Source organism: Apodemus sylvaticus, chromosome 3, assembly GCF_947179515.1.
Source record: "Apodemus sylvaticus chromosome 3, mApoSyl1.1, whole genome shotgun sequence".
NCBI classification, from domain to species: Eukaryota; Metazoa; Chordata; class Mammalia; order Rodentia; family Muridae; genus Apodemus; species Apodemus sylvaticus.
The window spans coordinates 155,326,564-155,346,395 of record NC_067474.1 but is presented as its reverse complement, the minus strand read 5'-3'; the positions used below and the strand labels follow the sequence as shown (position 1 = coordinate 155,346,395).

Below are 19,832 nucleotides of genomic sequence, written 5' to 3'. Positions count from 1 at the left end.
TAGTTAAGAGAAAGAACAGGGGAGGACCCAGTATTAAGTGACAGATATGGGGGGTGGGGGAAGAAATGCCAGGCCGCCAACTTCATGGCAGTGTCCCGTGCGTACAGACAAGGAGTGAGCAGGTGGACGCCAGGCTGCCCACAGAGGGCCCCCTTCCCCCCCCCCCCCCCCCCCCCCGTACATGCTCTTGGAGGGTGCTAACTGGAGTGTGCTCACTTTATAAACTGTGTTTGTGTGTAGCGTGTGTACATGGGATGCCAAAGCACGTGTATGGAGGTCAGAGAACAAATTTTGGGACCCAGTTCTTGTTTCACACCTAGTTCTAAGGCAAGGTCTCTCCTGGTTCTGCCATGCTGTGTACTCAAGGATTGCTGGCCCACCAGCCTGGGTGATTCTCTGCCTCCCATCTCTCCTTGGAAACGATCCGAACTCAAGTCTTCAGGCTTCTGTAGCAAGCTTTTCTGTTACTCTGTAGCTAGGCCATCTCTTAGCCCCTTCTTGTGCTTTGCTGATGGCGCACACTTTTAGTCCCAGCAGCAGTAGATCTCTGCCAGTCTGAGGCCAGCTTGGTCTACATTATAAAATTTCAGGCCAGCCAAGGTTGTAGAGTGAGGCCCTGACTCAACAAAAAGAAAGAGGAGGAGGAGGAAAGAAAAGAAAAATATTGTATTTTTAGAGGTGTTTTACATTGTTATTATTATTATTATTATTATTTGATGTGAATGGGTATTTTGCCTGACTCTGTGTCTGGGTTTTATTGTGTGTATTTTGTTGTGGTGGTTTGAGTCAGTATGCCGCCCATAGGCTTATATATATTTGATGCCTGGTCATGAGAGAGTGTCAATACTTGAGAAGGATTAAGAGGTGTGGCCTCGTTAGAGTGGGTGTGGTTTTGTTGGAGGAAGTCTGTCACTGGGGGTGGAGGTTTCACAAGCCTACGCCCGGGCCCAGTGGCTCTGTCTTCCTGCTGCCTGCAGACTCCATTGTAAAACTCTCAGCCACTTCTCCAGCACTGCTTACAAGAGTTCTGTGGCATGGTGTCTCTTCACAGCACTAACACAGTGACTGAGACACAGAGTTTCTCTATGTAGCCTTGACTGGCATAGGACTTGATATGTAGACCAGGCTAGCCTCAAACTCACTGAGCTGCAGCTACATCTGCCTGCTAGTGCTGGAATTAAAGGTGTGTGCCTCATGCCTAGTCCCGTCCCACAAGTCCCTCCCTGCAGCACACGCCTGCGGTGCCCGAGAAGGCCAGAGAGGGTGAGGTCTGATTCTCCGGAAATGGAGTTAGAGATAGCTGAGAGTCACCCGGGAACTTTGATTCCAGTGGAGCCAGGGCTTTTAACTCTTAACCTTCTGTCCAGCCCCCAAAAATTCTGTTGTGTTGTGTTCTGTGTAGAGTTGTTGGCAGGGACACATATAACAGCAATCCTGTGGTGATCAGCAAACAACTCTATAGTGTGATTCTCTTCGTCCACACTTCTGAGCTCCAGGGGTCAAACCCAGTGATCCATCTGTCCAGCCAGCGCATTTACCCACTGAGCCGTCTCCTGGGGCCAACATGTGTGTTTCAGTATGTCAATAAAGTAATGTATATAAAAGGGAGATGTGACTTTCTCATGTTGATAAGTCCTAGGCTGTGGTGCGGGTGGGATGCTTTCACAGATTCATTGGCCTCTTAGGCTAGTCATACATGTTTGTTTATAGGAAGGAATATGGTGTGCAGATTGCTCTCTCTTTTTTTGCATTTACTCTGTGTGTGTGTGTGTGTGTGTGTGTGTGTGTGTGTGTGTGCAAGAAAGTGTACAAAGGGGGCTGGAGAAATGGCTCAGCCATTAAGAACACTGACTCTTCTTCTTGAGGTCCTGAGTTCAAATCCTAGCAACCACATGGTGTCTCGCAACCATCCGTAATGTGATCCAATGCCCTCTTCTGGTGTGTCTAAAGATAGTGACAGTGTACTCACATACATAAAATAAATAAATCAGAGAGAGAGAGAGAGAGAGAGAGAGAGAATACAAAGGTCAGAAGACATCCTGTCAGAGTCAGTTCTCTCTTTTATATCTTGCGAGTCCAGGGATGGGCCTCAGGCTTGAAGCTCCTTTACCCACTGTACCAGCTCTCTCACCCTCTTTTTTCTCTCTCTTAATTTCCTCATGACTTGCTCCCAAAATTAGGAATAACAGATTTAACAGATATTCAGGTTTGCCGATATTTATAAATATTACCAGGTTGTTCTATAGGAAATCTGGCCAATCTAGAATTCTAACAGTTCAAGAAAGCTAAACAAGCTATTAGAAAAAATATTTATGCTGGGCAGTGGTGACGTACGCCTGTGATCCCAGCACTTGGAAGGCAGAGGCAGGCGGATTTCTGAGTCTACTGACGCCAGCCTGGTCTACAGAGTGAGTTCCAGGACAGCCAGGGCTACACAGAGAAACCGTGTCTCGAAAAACAAAACAAACAAAAAACAAAAACAAAAAACAGAAAAAAATATTTATTCCACCCAGTTGGGTTTCATTTTCCACTCCAAAGGACTTGTCAGTGTTCCTTCCTGCCCGAGGCTCATGGGCTTTTCCATGCTTTGCAGGCGTGGGGATTGGTGTGGTCCATGCTGGGTACGAAAGGCGCCTGGCCCATCACCTGGGAGCACACAGCACGCCCTCCATCCTGGGGATCATCAACGGGAAGATCTCCTTCTTCCACAACGCAGTCGTTCATGAGAACCTACGGCAGTTCGTGGAGAGCCTTCTTCCAGGAAACCTGGTGGAGAAGGTGAGTGTCCCCGGAGACTAGGGCTGCCAGCTGGGACCTCCCAGCCTCCGCTGAGCAGCCAAGACTGCCATTTCATTACACGAGGAATGCGGGGAGCCTGAGGAGGACACAGGCGGCCGAAGCAGGACGCAGAGCTGAAGGCGCTCGATGCCTGCCCTTAGACCCGCCCCGCTCACAGGTTCCAGACATCACAGGAACCTGAGCTGAACAGCGAAGTTAGGTCACGTGATAGAATTTATGGCCCATGCATCTGTTCATAGACATAAATTTGTCCTGTGAAAATATGGAAATCAGATTATACTGAGAAAATTAATTACATTTGGATTTTACATTTTTTCAGTATGTACTAAGTAAGTATAATCATATGTAGTACCAAACCCTCCAGATTTATTGAACAGATATTATTTCTGGAACTTTAAAAGCTTGGTGAGGAGCGGTCATGGTGGTGCACGCCTCTCAGCCCAGCACTTGGGAGACAGAGGAAAGTGGATCTCTGTGGGCTTGAGGTTAGCCAGGACCATGTGGCTACATGGAGAGAATTTGTCTTAAAAACAAAACAAAAAGTAAAAGCTTATTGAGGGCTGGAGAGCTGGCTCAGAAGGTAAAGATGTGTGCTGCCATCCTGACCACCTGAAGGTCATTTCCCAGCACCCACGAGGTCACCGGAAGGAGAACCCACTCCTGAAGTTTGTCTTGTGACCCACACATGCATGCATAGCTCATGTCCCCGTTCACATACACACAACAAAAGATGTATTGTTGTTGTTGCTGTTGTTGTTGTTGAAGACTCAGGTGCTCTTGGATAAGAGCAGCACACACCCTTACACACTGAGCACCTCCAGCCTGCCAGGCCGTGTCACAGAGTGCTGCTGCCTCCTGTGGAGCTGCACCCTGGGGCCGAAGGCAGGGCTTGGGCCTGGAGTGCTCTGTATTAGATCTCTAGTACTCCTACCAAAAAACAAACAAGGAGAGCCACCTTGAGAAGGGACTTTATAATATAGTTGGTAATTCTTCGCTCAGGATGATGACTTTAATCTGTAAGTTTATAAACAGATGACATCTGTGTTGCCATTGTTCTAATGGCTTTGTCAAATTAAGGCAAAAAGACTAATGGCCAGCCGGGCAGTGGTGGCGCACGCCTGTAATCCCAGTACTTGGGAGGCAGAGGTAGGTGGATTTCTGAGTTCGAGGCCAGCCTGGTCTACAGAGTGAGTTCCAGGACAGCCAGGGCTACACAGAGAAACCCTGTCTCAGGGGGAAAAAAAAAGACTAGTGGCCAAGGCCTGCAGAGCTCAGGGGGGTCAGGCCAGGCCTGGTCTGTTTAGAAAGTTCTAGTCCAGCCAGAACTAAATAGACCCTTTCTCAAAAAAGGCAAAAAGATTAATTTTCTGCATTTTTTGTTTTTTTTTTTTAATTTATTTATTTATTATGTAAGTACACCATAGCTGGCTTCAGACATCCCAGAAGAAGGCATCAGATTTCATTACGGATGGTTGTGAGCCACCATGTGGTTGCTGGGATTTGAACTCAGGACCTTTGGAAGAGCAGTCAGTGCTCTTAACTGCTGACCCATCTCTCCAGCCCCATTTTTTGTTTTTTTGCAAACAACCTCTTTATACATACTTAATTTATCTCCTGACAGAAGTATAATACAGTTGTTGAGAATTAAATATTGTGGCTGAAGAAATGCCTCAGGAGTTGAGAGCACTGGCTGGGTTCAGTTCCCAGCACCCACGTGGCAGCTCCCAACTGTCCTAGCCCTGCTTCCAGGGAATTTGATACCCACTCTGACCTTGGAGCACCAGACATACGTGTAATATGCATACATACATGGAGGCAAAAAATTCATGTACAAAATAAAAATGAATAAATTGTTTTTTAAAATTAAATATTACAACTAACGTATTTCCAATTTAAGGTCACAAGTAAAAATTATGTGCGGTTCCTCTCTGGCTGGCAGCAGGAGAATAAGCCACACGCCCTCCTGTTTGGCCAGACACCGGCCGCACCGCTGCTGTACAAGGTAACGGATCTGTGGGGCAGCCTTCCGTTTCCCTGGTGGGGGCCAGCTCTGTCTGCGTCAGCCCAGAGCCTGCTTGTCTTTGGTATAATTACATATTTGAGCATCTTCAATTTAAAGATCCCAAATCAGAAAAGTCTTGACCATCAGTGTGCCTCAACCACATCAGGAAATTCCACCCTTGACCTCATGTGAGAGATCACAGTTGAGACATAGGAACACATTAAAATATACACAGTTACCTTCACACTGAGTATAAGGTGTATGTGAAACACACAAATTCTTTTTTTTTTCTATATTCTTTGTTTACATTCCAAATGATTTCCCCTTTCCCAGTTCCCCCCTCCCCATATGTCCCATAAACCTTCTTCTCTCCACCCATTCTCCAATCACCCGCCTCCTTTTTCTCTGTCCTGTGCTCCCCTCCAATGTTAGATCAAGCCTTTCCAGGATCAGGACCCTCTCCTTACTTCTTCATGGGAGTCATTTGTTATGCTAATTGTGCCTTGGGTATTCAGAGATTCTGGGCTAATTAATATCCACTTATCAGAGATTGCATTCCATTTGTATTCTTTTGTGATTGGGTTACCTCACTTAGGATGATATTTTCCAGGTCCAACCATTTGCCTAAAAATTTCATGAATTCATTGTTTTTTATTGCTGAGTAGTATTCCATTGTGTAAATATACCACATTTTCTGTATCCATTCCTCCATAGAGGAACATCTGGATTCTTTCCAGCTTCTGGCTATTATAAATAAGACTGCTATGAACATAGAAGAACATGTGTCCTTATTGCATGCTGGGGAATTCTCTGGGTATATGCCCAGGAGAAGGTACAGCAGGGTCCTCCGGAAGTGTCATGTCCAGTTTTCTGAGGAACCACCAGACTGATTTCCACAGTGGTTGTACCATCTTACAATCCCACCAGCAGTGGAGGAGTGTTCCTCTTTCTCCATATCCTCGCCAACACCTGCTGTCTCCTGAGTTTTTAACCTTAGCCATTCTGACTGGTGTGAGGTGAAATCTCAGGGTTGTTTTGATTTGCATTTCCCTAATGACTAATGATGTTGAGCATTTCTTAAGGTGCTTCTCGGCCATCCAAATTTCTTCAGGTGAAAATTCTTTGTTTAGATCTGTACCTCATTTTTTAATAGGGTTATTTGGTTTCCTGGGGTCTAATTTCTTGAGTTCTTTATATATATTGGATATTAGCCCTCTATCGGCTGTAGGGGTGATGAAAATCTTTTCCCAATTTGTTGGTTGCCGTTTTGTCCTTTTGACAGTGTCCTTTGCCTTACAGAGAAACACAAATTCTATGTTTAAATCTGGGGCTGTCCCCAAGAATACTTCATTATGGATATGCTAATATTCCAAAATCTGAAAAAGCCTGACCCGTTTTGGTAGCAAGTGTTTCAGAAAAGGTTCTGCCTGTAGTAGTTTATTGCTGGGATGGACATAGACACACACACACACACACACACACACACACACACGCACGCACGCACACGGACACGGACACTCAGACTCAGGCAGGATTTCTGGATAATGATTGTTTTGTTTTACCTCTGGAGAAGATTAGTTGTGTCTGCTCAGTGTTTGTGCATAGAGCAGCGTTCGAGTCCCTGGAGTAGATGTCTGAGGGAGAGGAGACTCCTGGGCTCCGCAGGCCACAGCTCATCCCAGCCATGGACATTAGCGGGCCCCACTTGGTCTGTAAGCCCCATGCTAAGCTGTCCATCTCCCTTCCTTCCTCTCGGCTGTGCTCACAGTTGACGGCCTTTGCATACAAAGATTATGTGTCGTTTGGATATGTGTATGTCGGCTTGAGAGGCGTGGAAGAGATGACCAGGCAGTACAACATCAATATCTACACCCCCACCATGCTGATCTTCAAAGAGCACACAGACAAGCCTGCTGATGCCATCCAGGTATGTGAGCCACCTCAGGCCAAGGCGGCCTGCTTCCCAGTATGCCTTCACATCCATAAGCGCAGGGCGGAGAGATAAAGCACAGAAGGGTCAGGAGTTCAGGGTCATGCTCAGCTCCACGCCTAAGCTGGAGTGAGACTCTGTCTCTAATGACGAAGAAGGAAAGAGGGAGGGACCAAGATGGCTCAGTGGGTGAAAGTGCTTGCTGCCTAGCCTGACCCCTGACCCCTGAGTTCCATTTCTAGAACCCACGTGGAAGAAGGAGAAGACCCACTGCAGTGGGTCGCCCTTGACCTGAGTGTGCTCAGGCACAGACATGCACACTCGGGAATGGGGGGAGGGGGAGGGAGGGAGAGTTGAACAAAACAGCTGAATAAATACAGGGACAAACTCACCTGGCATTTCTTCTAACTGATGCACTAATTGTTGGATTTTTATCTGGAACAATAATGTTTTGCTTAAAGAACAAAATCATCTCAGATGGCACACACCAGGAATTCTAGTATCTGAAGACCAAGGCAGGAGAATCTGGGTTTGAGAGAAGAGCTATATGTTGACGTTTTGGGTTTGTTTTTAGACAGAGTCTTTAATTTGCTACATAAATTAAGCTGACCACAATCTCCCAGAGCTCTGCTTGTGTCTGCTTCCTGAGTGCTGGATTAAAGGTGTGCACCACTGTGCCCACTAGCCCTTGACTCTTAGTAAGGCTACAGTTTTATTAAGTGCTTTATTTGGAGGCTGGAAAGATGGCTCAGCAGTTAATAAACTTGTACTACTCTTCCAGAGGACCCACAATTCCAGAGGACCTTGTGGTTGCCTGCACTCCTCTACGCATGCCTACACACACATACACATAATTTTTTATAAATAAAAATAATAGCCGGGTGGAGTTCCAGGACAGCCAGGGCTACACAGAGAAACCCTGTTTCAAAAAACCAAAAAAAAAAACGACTAGGGACGGAGAGGTGGTCCCTGCCCAGTACACTAGGGACGGAGAGGCGGTCCCTGCCCAGTACACTAGGGACGGAGAGGCGGTCCCTGCCCAGTACACTAGGGACGGAGAGGCGGTCCCTGCCCAGCGGACTAGGCAGCTTGTTGACATGAGGAAGGGGTGTCTGAGGCTGGGAACTGGGAAGCTCATTCTGTGGGGCAGAACCAGGCAGGGAAATGGCTGACAGGGAAAAGAGAAAACAAGTTGGTCTTAGGCGTGCTGAGTTAGAGATGCCGATACTGAACGCTAATGGAGAAGACCCCAGGTAGGCAGAGGACAGCGACGGAAAGGCAGGTAGAAGCTGGGCTCAGGGGCCTTGCTCATAATCTCAGCACTTTGAAGGCCAAGAATATTGAGAATTCAAAGCAAACTCAGGAGGCCTTAGGAAGCGTCTAGGGGGTGATTTGTTAGGTGCTGGCCGGGCAGGCACAGAGCCCCAGGCTGGAGGCCAGGCACCGCAGAAGCCAGAAGAAGGAAATTCACGGACATTCCTAATACTGAGATTGCTATGACATCTGGTCACTTGAGATGATCTACTACTGAGAGGTGGGTAGGCAGGAAATAGAGATTGGAAGGTTGTGAGTACATCAGTGAATGGTTGGTTTTTAAAAATTATAATCTTTTGTGAAATTCACTCTTACTTGTATCCTCACATTCCTGTTTGTGTGGAGGTCACTAGGGAAGTCAGGTCCTCCTCTCTGTGGGTTCAGAGAATCAAACGACAGGCTTGTGGGCAAACACCCTCGTCCACTGACTCCTCTCACTGGCCCAGGGCTGTCAGCTCACTGTCCTTCATGCTGTGAAGTGGCATCCTCTCATACTCTCTCTGCTGAGAGAATTGTATTGAAGGATACAGTTGCTTCTCAAACATTGACTTTGGATCATCCAGCAGCCTTGCAAACACAAGCAGTCAGTCATTTATCTTTTCTGTCTGTAGGATTTGCTAAGTACACCGTGGCTAATGGCAGTTCTGTGTGTCTTTTGAACTGCATGAGAGTGTAGCAGGGCATCCGGTGTTCAATTTTGTGGTCTGTTTCTTCCTTCTTAGAAACAGTGAGGGGTTGGCTCTCTTAGTGTATGAAGTCCTGAATTCATTACTAGGACCACGTAAACTTGATGTGGTGACAAATGCTTGAAATCCCAGCACCAGGAAGGTAGGAAGATCAGAAATCTAGGGTCATCCTCAGCTACATAACAAGCTGGGTTCCAGCCTGGGCTACACAACACTAAAGCACAGTGGGCACTATACATGGTGCTCCAGCACTCTGGTGACAGGGACAGGTGTAAATGTGTAGATTTGAGGTCATCATGGTCTACATAGACGTTCCAGGTCAGCCAGGCTAAACGGTAATACCCTCTCTCAAAACAACAAAAGCTACTATTGTTTGGGTGTTCTGTTTTGTTTTGTCTTTTTGAGGTACAGTATCTGAATCCAGGGCTTTATGCATGTTAGACCAGTGTTCTACCACTGAGCCATTTCCCTATCCCTGGAATATATTTTTTAATTGTTTAGTTTGCTATAGATTCCAAAGTAAAAAATATTTGTATAAAATCAAATATGATTGACTCAGGCCGTTAGTGTACATTGGTGTGCAGAGTCCTGCAGTAGAACCCTCTCGAGTTTCTCCTGAGCATGACCTGGCTGCATCCTGACCTTCACCTGAGTTGCTAACCGACATTTCCACACGTGTCTTGCCTGGTGATGTTGCTTTAGCCATGTTCAGCCATAGTCTTCATGAGCGTGTGAGTGAGCCCATGTGCAGTGTGAAACCGAGTGCTTGTCGGTGTTTCTCAGGCTCGGGGACTGAAGAAGCAGGTCATGGAGGACTTCATCGCCCAGAACAAGTACCTGCTGGCGTCCCGGCTCACCAGCCAGAGGCTGTTCCATGAACTCTGCCCTGTGAAGCGGTCTCACCGACAGAGAAAGTAAGAACTTGAGGCTCTTGCCTCTCACTGAACTGGTGTCTTTCTGAGGGTCAGTTAAATCTCTGCGATGGGGTGAGTGTCTTAGTCCAGTTAGACCACATCCTGAAATTATAGACGTAAGCCACCATGTCTAGCAGATACCTAGAGGGCCTGCAAGATGGCGCAGCAAGTCCAGGCGCTTGCTGTCAAGCTTGACCACTTGGGTTTGCTCCCTGAGATCCACATGGCGGAAAGAGGCTTGGTCCCCACACCGAGGCGCACATACAGTTTAAGGTCTGTCTGAAGTCTAACTATTTCCCACTGCTACTCAGACTCCAGGAATCCACGTGGCACTTGTGTTTTGAGAGAGGGTGCATGGGACTCAGTTCTCCACGTATCTGCCCTTGGTCTCTCCAAACCCAGGTCAGACCAAGTTGCTCCACCCACTTTTCCTTTCCTACAGCACTTTATCCAAGTCTCTGCTCAAATATCAAGTGGTAATTTCCTGACCTGCATAAGGGACAACCTTCACCCCACCCAGCTCTCTCTGCCCCCTTCTTCTTCTCACAGAACTTATCCTTTTTTGTTTTGTTTTTTTGAGACAGGGTTTCTCTGTGTAGCCCAGGCTGTCCTGGAACTCACTCTGTAGACCAGCATGGCCTCCAATTCAGAAATCCACCTGCCTCTGCCTCCCAAGTGCTGGGATTAAAGGCATGCACCACCACTGCCCAGCTCTCAACAGCACTTGTCAATACCCACGTATGTGTCTGTGTGTTGGTCCTCTACTGGAATGAGCGTGGGCGTGTTGTCTGAGAGCTCAGTGTCTGGGGAAGGGAAAGGATAAATGCTAAGCTGCCTTTAGGACCTTGTAGAAGCCGCCCCTTCAGAGCAAGTTCAGTCAACCGCTCCCCCCTGAGAGAGGAGGTCAGACAGTGACCTTAACCCTAGCCTGGCCCTGCCTCAGGATGGCTTATAGAGCTCTCTCTTATTTGTGTCCAGATACTGCGTGGTTTTACTGACAGCTGAGGCGAACAAACTAAGCAAACCCTTTGAAGCCTTCCTGTCATTTGCACTGGCAAACACTCAAGACACGGTGCGATTTGTGCATGTCTACAGCAACCGCCAGCAGGAGTTCGCCAGCACCTTGCTACCAGACATGGAAGCATTCCAAGGGAAGTCCGGGGTGAGCCATGGGCCCCTTCCCATTCCCATCCGTCCTGTCTTAGGAGTCCAGAGTCCAGACATCTGGAAACTTCGGAGACCCAGGTGGAACCCTATTCAGACCTCCTCCATCCTTCACCTCCCGAAGGCCCTTTTCCTCCACCCTGGACCCTCCCAGCTGAGCCCTCTCGGCCACTTCCCATGAGGGACGGTTGAGATGGGTCAGCCTTTGCCGGTTGAGATGGGTCAGCCTTTGCCGGCAGCTTTTCCTGGGGACAGCGTAGTGGTGCAGAACTCAAGAGGCCCAGCCTCCAAATCTCAGGCCACTGGTGCCCTGCTCAGAAACCTCTTCCTTCCTCATGTTCTCTGCCTGTGCCATCACCCCAGCCCCAGTCCCACCCCTACCCCCAGAAGCCTGGGGTTCTTCTGGAGTCAAGATCGTAGTCTGGTGATAGAGTGCTTGCCCGAAAAGCACGAGACCCAGGGTTCATCCTCAGCACACAGAAAGGAAGACAAAGACCTGCAGTCCCATTCTGTCATCGTGAAAAAGCTCTCTGCAAAGCAAAGGTCCCTTAACTGGAACATTAAGTCAGAAGCTGTTACACAAACCAATGGGAAGGAAAAGGGTTTAGAAATTTGACAGATGTTTTGGAATGTCACCATAAAAGCAATTAACTTTTGCCAGTTGTAGTGGCATATGCCTGTCATTCAGGACAGCCTGGGCTATGTGATACCCAGGATCCAAAGCAAGCAAATATTGAGCTGGAAAAATTGCTGTGATTAAGAGCACTCCCCGTTAAATTCATGGCCTTTTTATTGATTGTTGTTGCTTGCATATATGTATATATACATATTCCTAAATATAACCTGTTCCATTCATATAGTACTACCAGTATCGTGTGGTTTCAGGGCTGACTGTTTGGCTTTGAACCAAATGGTGTACTCACTCTTCCCTGGGCACAGCCACTTCTCCCATTCCAGGAGTAAACTTCTTAAAGAACCAAAAATTAAATTATTATTCTAGGAAGGCCAAGGTTTGAGGGTCTCTTGAGCCCAGGAATTTAAGGCCAACCTAGGTCACAAAATGAGAGCTCGTGTCAAACTCCTGGGTGAGGGTGGGGCTCCGATGGTAGAATCTTGGCTGCCATGCACAAGGCCTGGGTTCCCTCCCTAGCACAGTAAACCAGGGGTGCTGGAGAGATGGAGCCAGGGTCAGGGTCGTCCTCACACTACACTGTGAGTCTGTTAGACGTCTTACAAACGCCATAGACCGTGCCTGTGTATTAGCTTAGTTGTTGACCTCATGAGGCCCTTTGCCCATCTTCCCGGAAAAAAAGCACAGGCAGCTGCAGCTTCCGGTTTTATAAGATATAATTATGTAAGTCTAGGCTGGGCTCAAAGTTTAAAAAAAAAAAGTACTTTATGTGAGTATACTGTCACTGTCTTCAGACACATCAGAAGAAGTCAGATCTCATTACAGATGGTTGTGAGCCACCATGTGGTTGCTGGGAATTGAACTCAGGACCTCTGGAAGAATGGTCAGTGTTCTTAACCACTGAGCCATCTCTCCAGCCCCTGGCCTTAAACTCTTGATCCTCTTAAGCTCAGCCTCAGCCTCCCAGGAAGAGGGAGGAGGCAGAGTTACTGGTGTCCTTATATCCTGCCGCTTTTGAGACTCTTAATGGTTTTCTTATTTTCTCCCAGGTGTCCATCTTGGAAAGGAGGAACACAGCAGGAAGGGTGGTGTTTAAAACCCTGGAAGATCCCTGGACCGGCAGTGCAAGCGATAAGTTTGTCCTTTTGGGTTATCTTGACCAGCTTCGGAAAGATCCAGCATTTCTGTCCTCAGAAGCTGTGCTCCCTGACCTGACTGACGAACTGGCGCCTGTGAGCATTAGGGGACAGAAGAATGGGCCATCGTGAGGGGCGGGGCCAGTGTGAGGGGCGGGGCAGGAACAGAGCCAGATTCACAGGACTTGTGTGTTGGGAAGTGTGGGCCCTCCTGGGCTCAGTCCCAACCACTGCCCATTTCCTCCCACAGGTATTTTTCCTTCGGTGGCTCTACTCTGCTTCTGACTACCTCTCCGACTTCTGGGAGACCCTGCTTCACAGTAACTGGTAGGATGTTGTGGGTTTGACAGGGTTCCCTGTCAAAGCCAGTCTCGAAGCTCTAGAAAGAGCTTGGAATTCGGTGTGCACTTGCTGCTAGAAGTGGGGGGGGTTCACACAGACCCGTGACGTGACCTTCTTTGCTTTTTACCATTTGCTAACTGGTACTTCCTGCTGGGAGGGAAGAGTCACCCCAGCTGGCCTCCCTGTCAACAGAGCTGGTGCCCTTCACACTGTGTCTGCTGCTCAGCACAGTACTTCATGCATGTAGTCCAGTGTGTGCATGCACAGATAGATATGTCTGTCCATGACCCGAACAAACTTGGGAGGAAAAGGTTTATTTTGGCTTGCAAGTCAAGGCAGGAGCTGAAACAGACCACAAAGGACTGCTGCTTCCTGGCTTGCTAAGCTACTGTTCTTACACACACACACACACACACACACACACACACACACACGCACGCACGCACGCACGCACGCACCCACGCACCCGGGACTGCTGCTTCCTGGCTTGCACACCCACATACACACACACCTGGGACTGCCTGCCCATGCATGGCCCTGCCCACAGTGGGCTAGGCCCTGCTTATCAATTAGTAATCAAGAAAACTCCCCACAACCATGTCCCCAAGCCAGTCTGATGGAGGCAACTCTCATGCTAGTTCCCTCCTTCTGGGGACTGTAGTTTGTGTTAAGTTGACAGCTGAAGCTGACTGTGACACTCCCTGTCCATCTGGGCCACATCCGCCATTCTGGCCACAGAAGAGTCAGTTAATCTGAGATCATTCCACGGACTCTGTAGCCACCAGTGCCTCAGTGTCTGGAAGTGGCTCCACTTGTCCAACTTAACTCCGTCATCTTCTCTACAGAATGGATTAGGCACAGCCTAAAGCCACCTCCCAGGATACAGTCTCTGTGACTGGGACCCTGAGGAGACAGACTCCCCCTCTCCCTGCTTCACCCTAGAAACAGCCTGGCTTGTGATTGTGTTTCTTGGTGTGAAAGGAGTTTGGTTTGGGACATTTTCCTTCTGAGACAGCCGAAGCCCCACCCAGCAGATGTGGCTAACAGCTGCCTTTGCCTGCAGGCGGGAGATGATGCCTCTGCTGTCCCTCATCTTCTCCGCCCTCTTCATCCTCTTCGGCACCGTCATGGTCCAGGCTTTCAGGTGAGCCCAGGACGGGCCTGCCAGGTCATTTACACCCTTTTTGTTTAGAAAAGAAAAGTAACTTCTGTTTCTGTGCTTTAGTGACTCAAATGAGGAGCGAGAGTCGCACCCTCCAGAAAAAGAGGACGTCCCTGAGAAGGCTGGGAAGGCTGAGCCGAGCTTCACCAAAGAGAGCAGCAGGTTCTGCCCACACACCACATCCTGCCCTCAGCCTCGTAGAGCTTTGTAGGATGGGTCAAGAGGCCTCCTTGCCTGGCTCTTAAATCTGGCTGTTGGTTGAGGGGAGGGAGTTGAAATGCTGGGGACCAAACCCAGGGCCTCACATGTGCTCGTCAAAAGCATTTACTGAGCAGCATCCTAGCCCCCAACTCCAAAAGAACCTGAAATGTACAACTTTATGGATAGCAGCGTAAGGCCACGTGTGCTGTTCTGAACCCCCAGTCATGGCGGCACATACCTTTAATCCCAGTACTTTGGAGGCAGAGGCAGGCAGATACCTGCAAGTTTTATAGTGTTCCAGGCCAGCCAGAACTACGTATTGAGACCTCATCACAGAAAAAAGAAAACAATTGTGTGCCTCATCGGTGAGTCATGGTCACTTCAGGCTGAGGTGGATGAACAGACATAATGTGTTTGACCCTCCTCAGCGTGGCTCGCCTGCATGTCTGCACATATCGTAAAATGGGAGGGGGATCCAGACAGGGAGAGCACTGATAGAGGACTGATGGACCGAGCGAGTGTCCTGTGATTTGTAGTCCCAGCTCAGTCATGAAAGCACAGGGGAAAGGTCCATGAGCCAGAAGCCGGGTAGCCTGCCCCATGACTCAGAGCTGCATTTGTAACCTCTGTGGCGCTCATCTGCAGCCAACGCTGCTGCCTGAGAAGGGTTACTGTGGGCCGGAGCCACCCTGCTCCATCCTGTGGCCCGTGGGTCCTACTCAGTGCTGAAGGTAAATCCAATCAAGTCGGGCCTTCAGCTTCCCTGTGTTTTGTGTTTGTTTTAGATGCCTAAGGAGGAGCTTGCATATTTATTTATTCCCATAGCCCAGGCTATCCTTAGACTCACCACATGGTTGAGGCTTGCCTTAAGCTTCTCATCCTCCTACTTCTCCCTCCCAGGTGCTAGGCTTACAGGCATGCACTGTCTCTCCTGGCTCCCACCCCTCCTCCTGATCATGTCTAAAGTTCTCCATATTTCTCCACAGCAAGATTCCTAAAAAAGGCTTTGTAGAGGTAACTGAACTCACAGATGTGACGTACACCAGCAATTTGGTACGCCTGAGGCCGGGCCACATGAATGTGGTCCTCATCCTGTCCAATTCCACCAAGACAAGCCTGCTGCAGAAGTTTGCTTTGGAAGTCTACACATTCACCGGGTAAGTAGGTTGTTGTGTGTGTGTGTGTGTGTGTGTGTGTGTGTGTGTGTGTGTGTGTGTGTGTGTGTGTGTGTGTGTGTGTGTGTGTGTCTGTGTGTCTGTGTTGTGTGTGTGTGTGTGTGTGTGTACCCCACCCCAAAGAAACCCTTTCGTAGCTCAGGCTGCAGCCAGCACAGGCCTCCTGGTGAGCCCTGTCTCAGGTGCTGACACGCTGTCCTCCGTGGCCTGCAGTGGAGCTCTGCCTTCCTGATGCTCGTCTGCTCTTCCCCCAGGAGCAGCAGTCTCCACTTCTCCTTCCTCACCCTGGACAAGCACCGGGAGTGGCTGGAGTATTTGCTAGAGTTTGCTCAGGATGCGGCCCCCATCCCCAACCAGTACGACAAGCACTTCCTGGAACGAGACTACACCGGCTACGTGCTGGCCCTGAACGGCCACAAGAAGTATTTCTGCCTCTTCAAGCCACTGAAGACAGTGGACGAGGAGAGCGCGGGCTCCTGCGACGTGGACTCCTCCCGAGGGAAGCCCCTCAAAAGCAAACTGAGCAAGCTGTCGCTGTGGCTGGAGCGCCTGCTGGAGGGCTCCCTGCAGAGGTTCTACATCCCGTCGTGGCCGGAGCTGGACTGAGCCAGGCAGGGCTGCAGAGGACAGCGCGCCCAGGAGCAGGGAGTCAAGAGAGTCTCCGTTTTAGATTTCTCTTGTAGAGCAATGGCTAGAAGTCCTTTCCTTTGTCACCTAGGAGTAAAGCGCACTGCAGGTTTGATCCCTAGATGAAAATCTTCCCCTTTGGGTTTTCTTACCCCTGGATGAATGCCGCACTACTTCAGTAGACTGCCCAGCCCCTCCTCTTCGCTGTCCCTGGAACATGCTCACACCCTGTCCTTACTTTGGAGAAACCCAGGGATTGACCCTGAGCCGTGCCTGGATGACCCTCAGGATCTTCAGGAGCCTGTCATGTGGGGTGGGTCACTCACCTCTCCCCCGCCCCTAGAGCAGGCTCCTGCTGGCCCCTGCCTAGCCTCTGCCAAGGTGTGTGCTCTCAGCACGGGACAGCCACCACGGCTGCCAGGTCCTCCATCTTCCAAAGAGGCCTAGTTGTAAGCAGTTTTTCATGTGATTGTGCTTCTGGGAGCAAGCATTGAGAAGTATATTTTGGGGGTATCCCCCACAACAGGTGGTCAAGCATGGTTTGAGAAGAAACGGGGGGGGGGGGGGGAAGAGGGAGGAACGAGGTGAGGGTGCAGCATTCACATTTGGTTGCCCCACCGAGAGGATGGGTGGGCACTGACTGGAGGTGCACAGCCCTGTGATCCTGCGTGAGTGTCCCCTGTTCCCATCCCCCTCCCTCACCACACTCCCTGTCAGCACCACCGCAGCCAGGGCTGTCTGCCTTGCCAGCTCTGGAGTGACTGAGCTGCTGACCTGTCTCCAGATGCCGTTTTGCCTCTGGATTTTGCGTTTGATACTAGGAGCCATACCCTGTGATCTCGTTCTCTGAGCGTAGGTGAGCTGCCGTAGAGCCAGTAGCTGTAAGATGGCAGCACTTACCCTAGCCAAGAGCTAGGTGCAGGAGCCCCTCCTGCCGTGCTCTCCTGTAAAACGCCAGGCGTGTCTTCATACCAAGGAACCTGACCTCTCTGACAATTGCATTTTGAACATTGTCCCCAAAGAGCTGAATCTTCAAGTCGTCTCTTGTGACTGCGAGCGGAGACTTGTCCGGACTCCTGTCCAGTAGGCAGCTAGCTTCTTTCTTCTGGCGTCTCTGCTTCACCACGTCCTCCCCCTCCCCCCTTCCCCTCCCTACCTCCCTCCCTCCCTTCCTCCCTCCCTACCTACCCCTGCTTCCTGCTGCCAGACCAGACCCCCCAGCTCCAGGCCTCCAGCCCGCCTGGCCCCATGCACCTTGAGCTCAGGGCCAGATCATGCTCGCCCACTCAAGGGCCTGCCCTTTGTTTCTAAAGCCAAACCATAAGGGGAGTTGGACAACTGTCACACGTGGTGTGTTCTACTGTCAAGCAAGTGCCGTTTTGTAAAGTGAAGGGCACAAATCAGGGACCGGACAGCCACTCAGTGAGTATCTCCACTTGTCCATGCTTTGAACCAAGCCCCTCGGATCCTGACTGCTCTAAACTCTGAGCTCCAAGGGGAAGGGATCAGTTATTTGAACCCAGGAACTCTGTAGTTTTCAAAGAGTCTTCAGCTTTATTAAAAAATAAAGGCAACGCTCCCAGGCTCATTCTTCTGTCAGCCTCCAGCAGCACAAGCCGACCGCTATGCTGCCGCGCCTGCGCCTGGCCCGGGCCTCAGACTATACTTGTGGAGGCTGAGGGTGAGCTGGGGACAGCGTCTGCCTGGCAGCTGCAGAGCCTGAGGGCCACCCCAGTATCACACAGGTGGTTCGTTTCTTTCTCTTTTTATGGCTGGGCTCCTCTTATGAGTTTGTTTAACTCATTGGTAGATTTTTGTCTTTATGTTTCTGGAACTGGTCAGATTCCTTGACATGTGATTTCTGAACACCCAAAACTCCCCAGATGTTTGTTCTTTTCTCAAAACTACCAAGAAGATAAAATGTCTTTCCATGTGAAGGGGTTGAGAGGAGGGGGGCCGGGGTTGACATAATCCCCGCAGACCTGATGGGGACAGATCCACCAAGGACACCACAGACCTTTCATTTGCTTGCTCGCTCGCTCTATCTCTTGCTCGCTCGCTCTAAAACAAGAGTCTGACTATGTAGCCCAGGCTGGCCTCAAACTCCAGGCCCTCCTGCCTCAGCCTCCCAAGTACAGGGATTCCAGGTGTGCACCACAAGTCTACCTTTGACAGATCCAAGCCTTCCTGAATGTCGTTTCTATGAATTGTTTATTTTTGTGTCAAAGCTGAGCTGTTTATGCTCAGCCAATGCCAAGGTTTCCCTTCCTGATGAATGTAGTCTCACAGGACCCGATTTCAGTTCAGACCCTGCTGTGTGAGGAGCGGGTATCTGCTCAGGACAGCCTGTGAGTCATGTCCAGGAGCTGGGCTGAAAGTCCAGTCAGTCTGTGGGGTGCCCTCTCCCTGCTACCTGGGGATCATCTATGCTTGGCCTAACCCAAGTTGATAGGCTGCCTGAGACACTGAGGGAGATGGCTCTCCCTGTCATCTGCCAGCACCCAAAATTGTTTGCTTGTCAATTTCAGAAGGCTCGGTCTCCTCATTTGCAGCCACCATCCATGTGTTTGCTAAGAACATAGATCTGAGTGGTCTGCTTGGTTTCGGCTGGGGACTGGAAGCAAGTACCCAGCCTCTCTGGTTTGGTTTGGTTTTCAAAGTAGAAGTCCATGTGGGGCTCAAGCTCAGGGGTAAAGCGCTTGCCTAGGGAGTATGTGATCATCTTGGTTTGATCCCTGGTCATGAGGGGGGAAATTGGGCACAGACCCTTAAATGTTGATAGGGTGGCACATGCCCGACATGCCAGCACTCAGGAAGCAGAGACAGGAGTATCAGGACTTTGTTAGCATGAGCAGCTGAAAGCAGCCTGGGCTGTGAGACCGTGTCTCAGATAGATGGTCCCAGGCTGGGGCGTTGGGACACGTGCGTAGCTCGGACGAGGCTCTGCTCTGTAACCCTAGCACCGTAAAATAAGTACTCAGGTGCAGCGCTGAGTAAGCAGAGGACAAGGGTGAAATATCATCCGTGTCCACATGCCCTTAAAAACGATGGCGGGATGGCCTCTGCTGTCATTTGTTAGAAAGGATGGCTATACTGGAGACAGATCTGAGAGGAAGGGGATATTTTGCACTTTTGATACTACTAGGAACAAATAATTTATTTGGCAAATTGTGTCTTTTATGTTTCATGTTTTTCCTTTTCAGTTTTGTTTGGGTTTGGTTTTATATTGTGAACAGGTACTAAAGCTAATGTTATTTTGTTTTAAGAATATTATGGACTGGAAACAAATAAACTATTTTAATGTGTGATGGCTCTGGGGCACCTCTGGAATTGCAAGATGATTTCCTCCTGAACACATTATCGGAATTTTATGCCACTCGGTCATGATTTCAGTCACAGCAGGCACGGGAGATGGCAGGCAGTGAGGGGCTGTCAGCCTGAAGGGCAGAGAATGCGAACTTGAGTTGTCCGGAGAGTTAGGAGGTTCCCTCAGAGCAAGCTGGCAGAATCGGGTTTGCAGCGTTGGGTTTAGTTTTTACCACGAGTCTTGTTTGAGGTGAAGGGTAGCAATGTGGTCTTTCTATAGACCAGGTTAGCCTCAGACTCACATGGCTCCCCTGCCTCGGTACTCCACTGTGGAGACATGCTGTGGAGATCGAATGTCTACACCGTGCTACTTTCCAGGCCCTTCTTGTTTATTCATCTCCTTCTGTGTTCTCCACCTTCTATCAAAGGGAACAAAATTAAAG

General features: G+C 49.5%; 1 protein-coding gene across 4 annotated transcripts in view; it reads left to right on the top strand.

Annotated features, from left to right (window-relative positions):
• Dnajc16 (DnaJ heat shock protein family (Hsp40) member C16) overlaps positions 1–19,388 on the top strand; it is a 32,298-nt gene extending 12,910 nt beyond the window's left edge. For all 4 annotated transcript variants that reach the window (XM_052177959.1, XM_052177958.1, XM_052177957.1 and 1 more), the window contains 11 exons: positions 2,594–2,778; positions 4,697–4,801; positions 6,570–6,728; positions 9,515–9,645; positions 10,624–10,807; positions 12,490–12,672; positions 12,827–12,903; positions 13,982–14,062; positions 14,144–14,242; positions 15,268–15,438; positions 15,711–19,388. In XM_052177959.1, the coding sequence (XP_052033919.1) occupies positions 2,594–2,778; positions 4,697–4,801; positions 6,570–6,728; positions 9,515–9,645; positions 10,624–10,807; positions 12,490–12,672; positions 12,827–12,903; positions 13,982–14,062; positions 14,144–14,242; positions 15,268–15,438; positions 15,711–16,062 (1,727 nt within the window). In that variant the 3' untranslated portion in view covers positions 16,063–19,388. The remainder of the gene's footprint in view (positions 1–2,593; positions 2,779–4,696; positions 4,802–6,569; positions 6,729–9,514; positions 9,646–10,623; positions 10,808–12,489; positions 12,673–12,826; positions 12,904–13,981; positions 14,063–14,143; positions 14,243–15,267; positions 15,439–15,710) is intronic.
• The last annotated feature ends 444 nt before the right edge of the window (positions 19,389–19,832 follow it).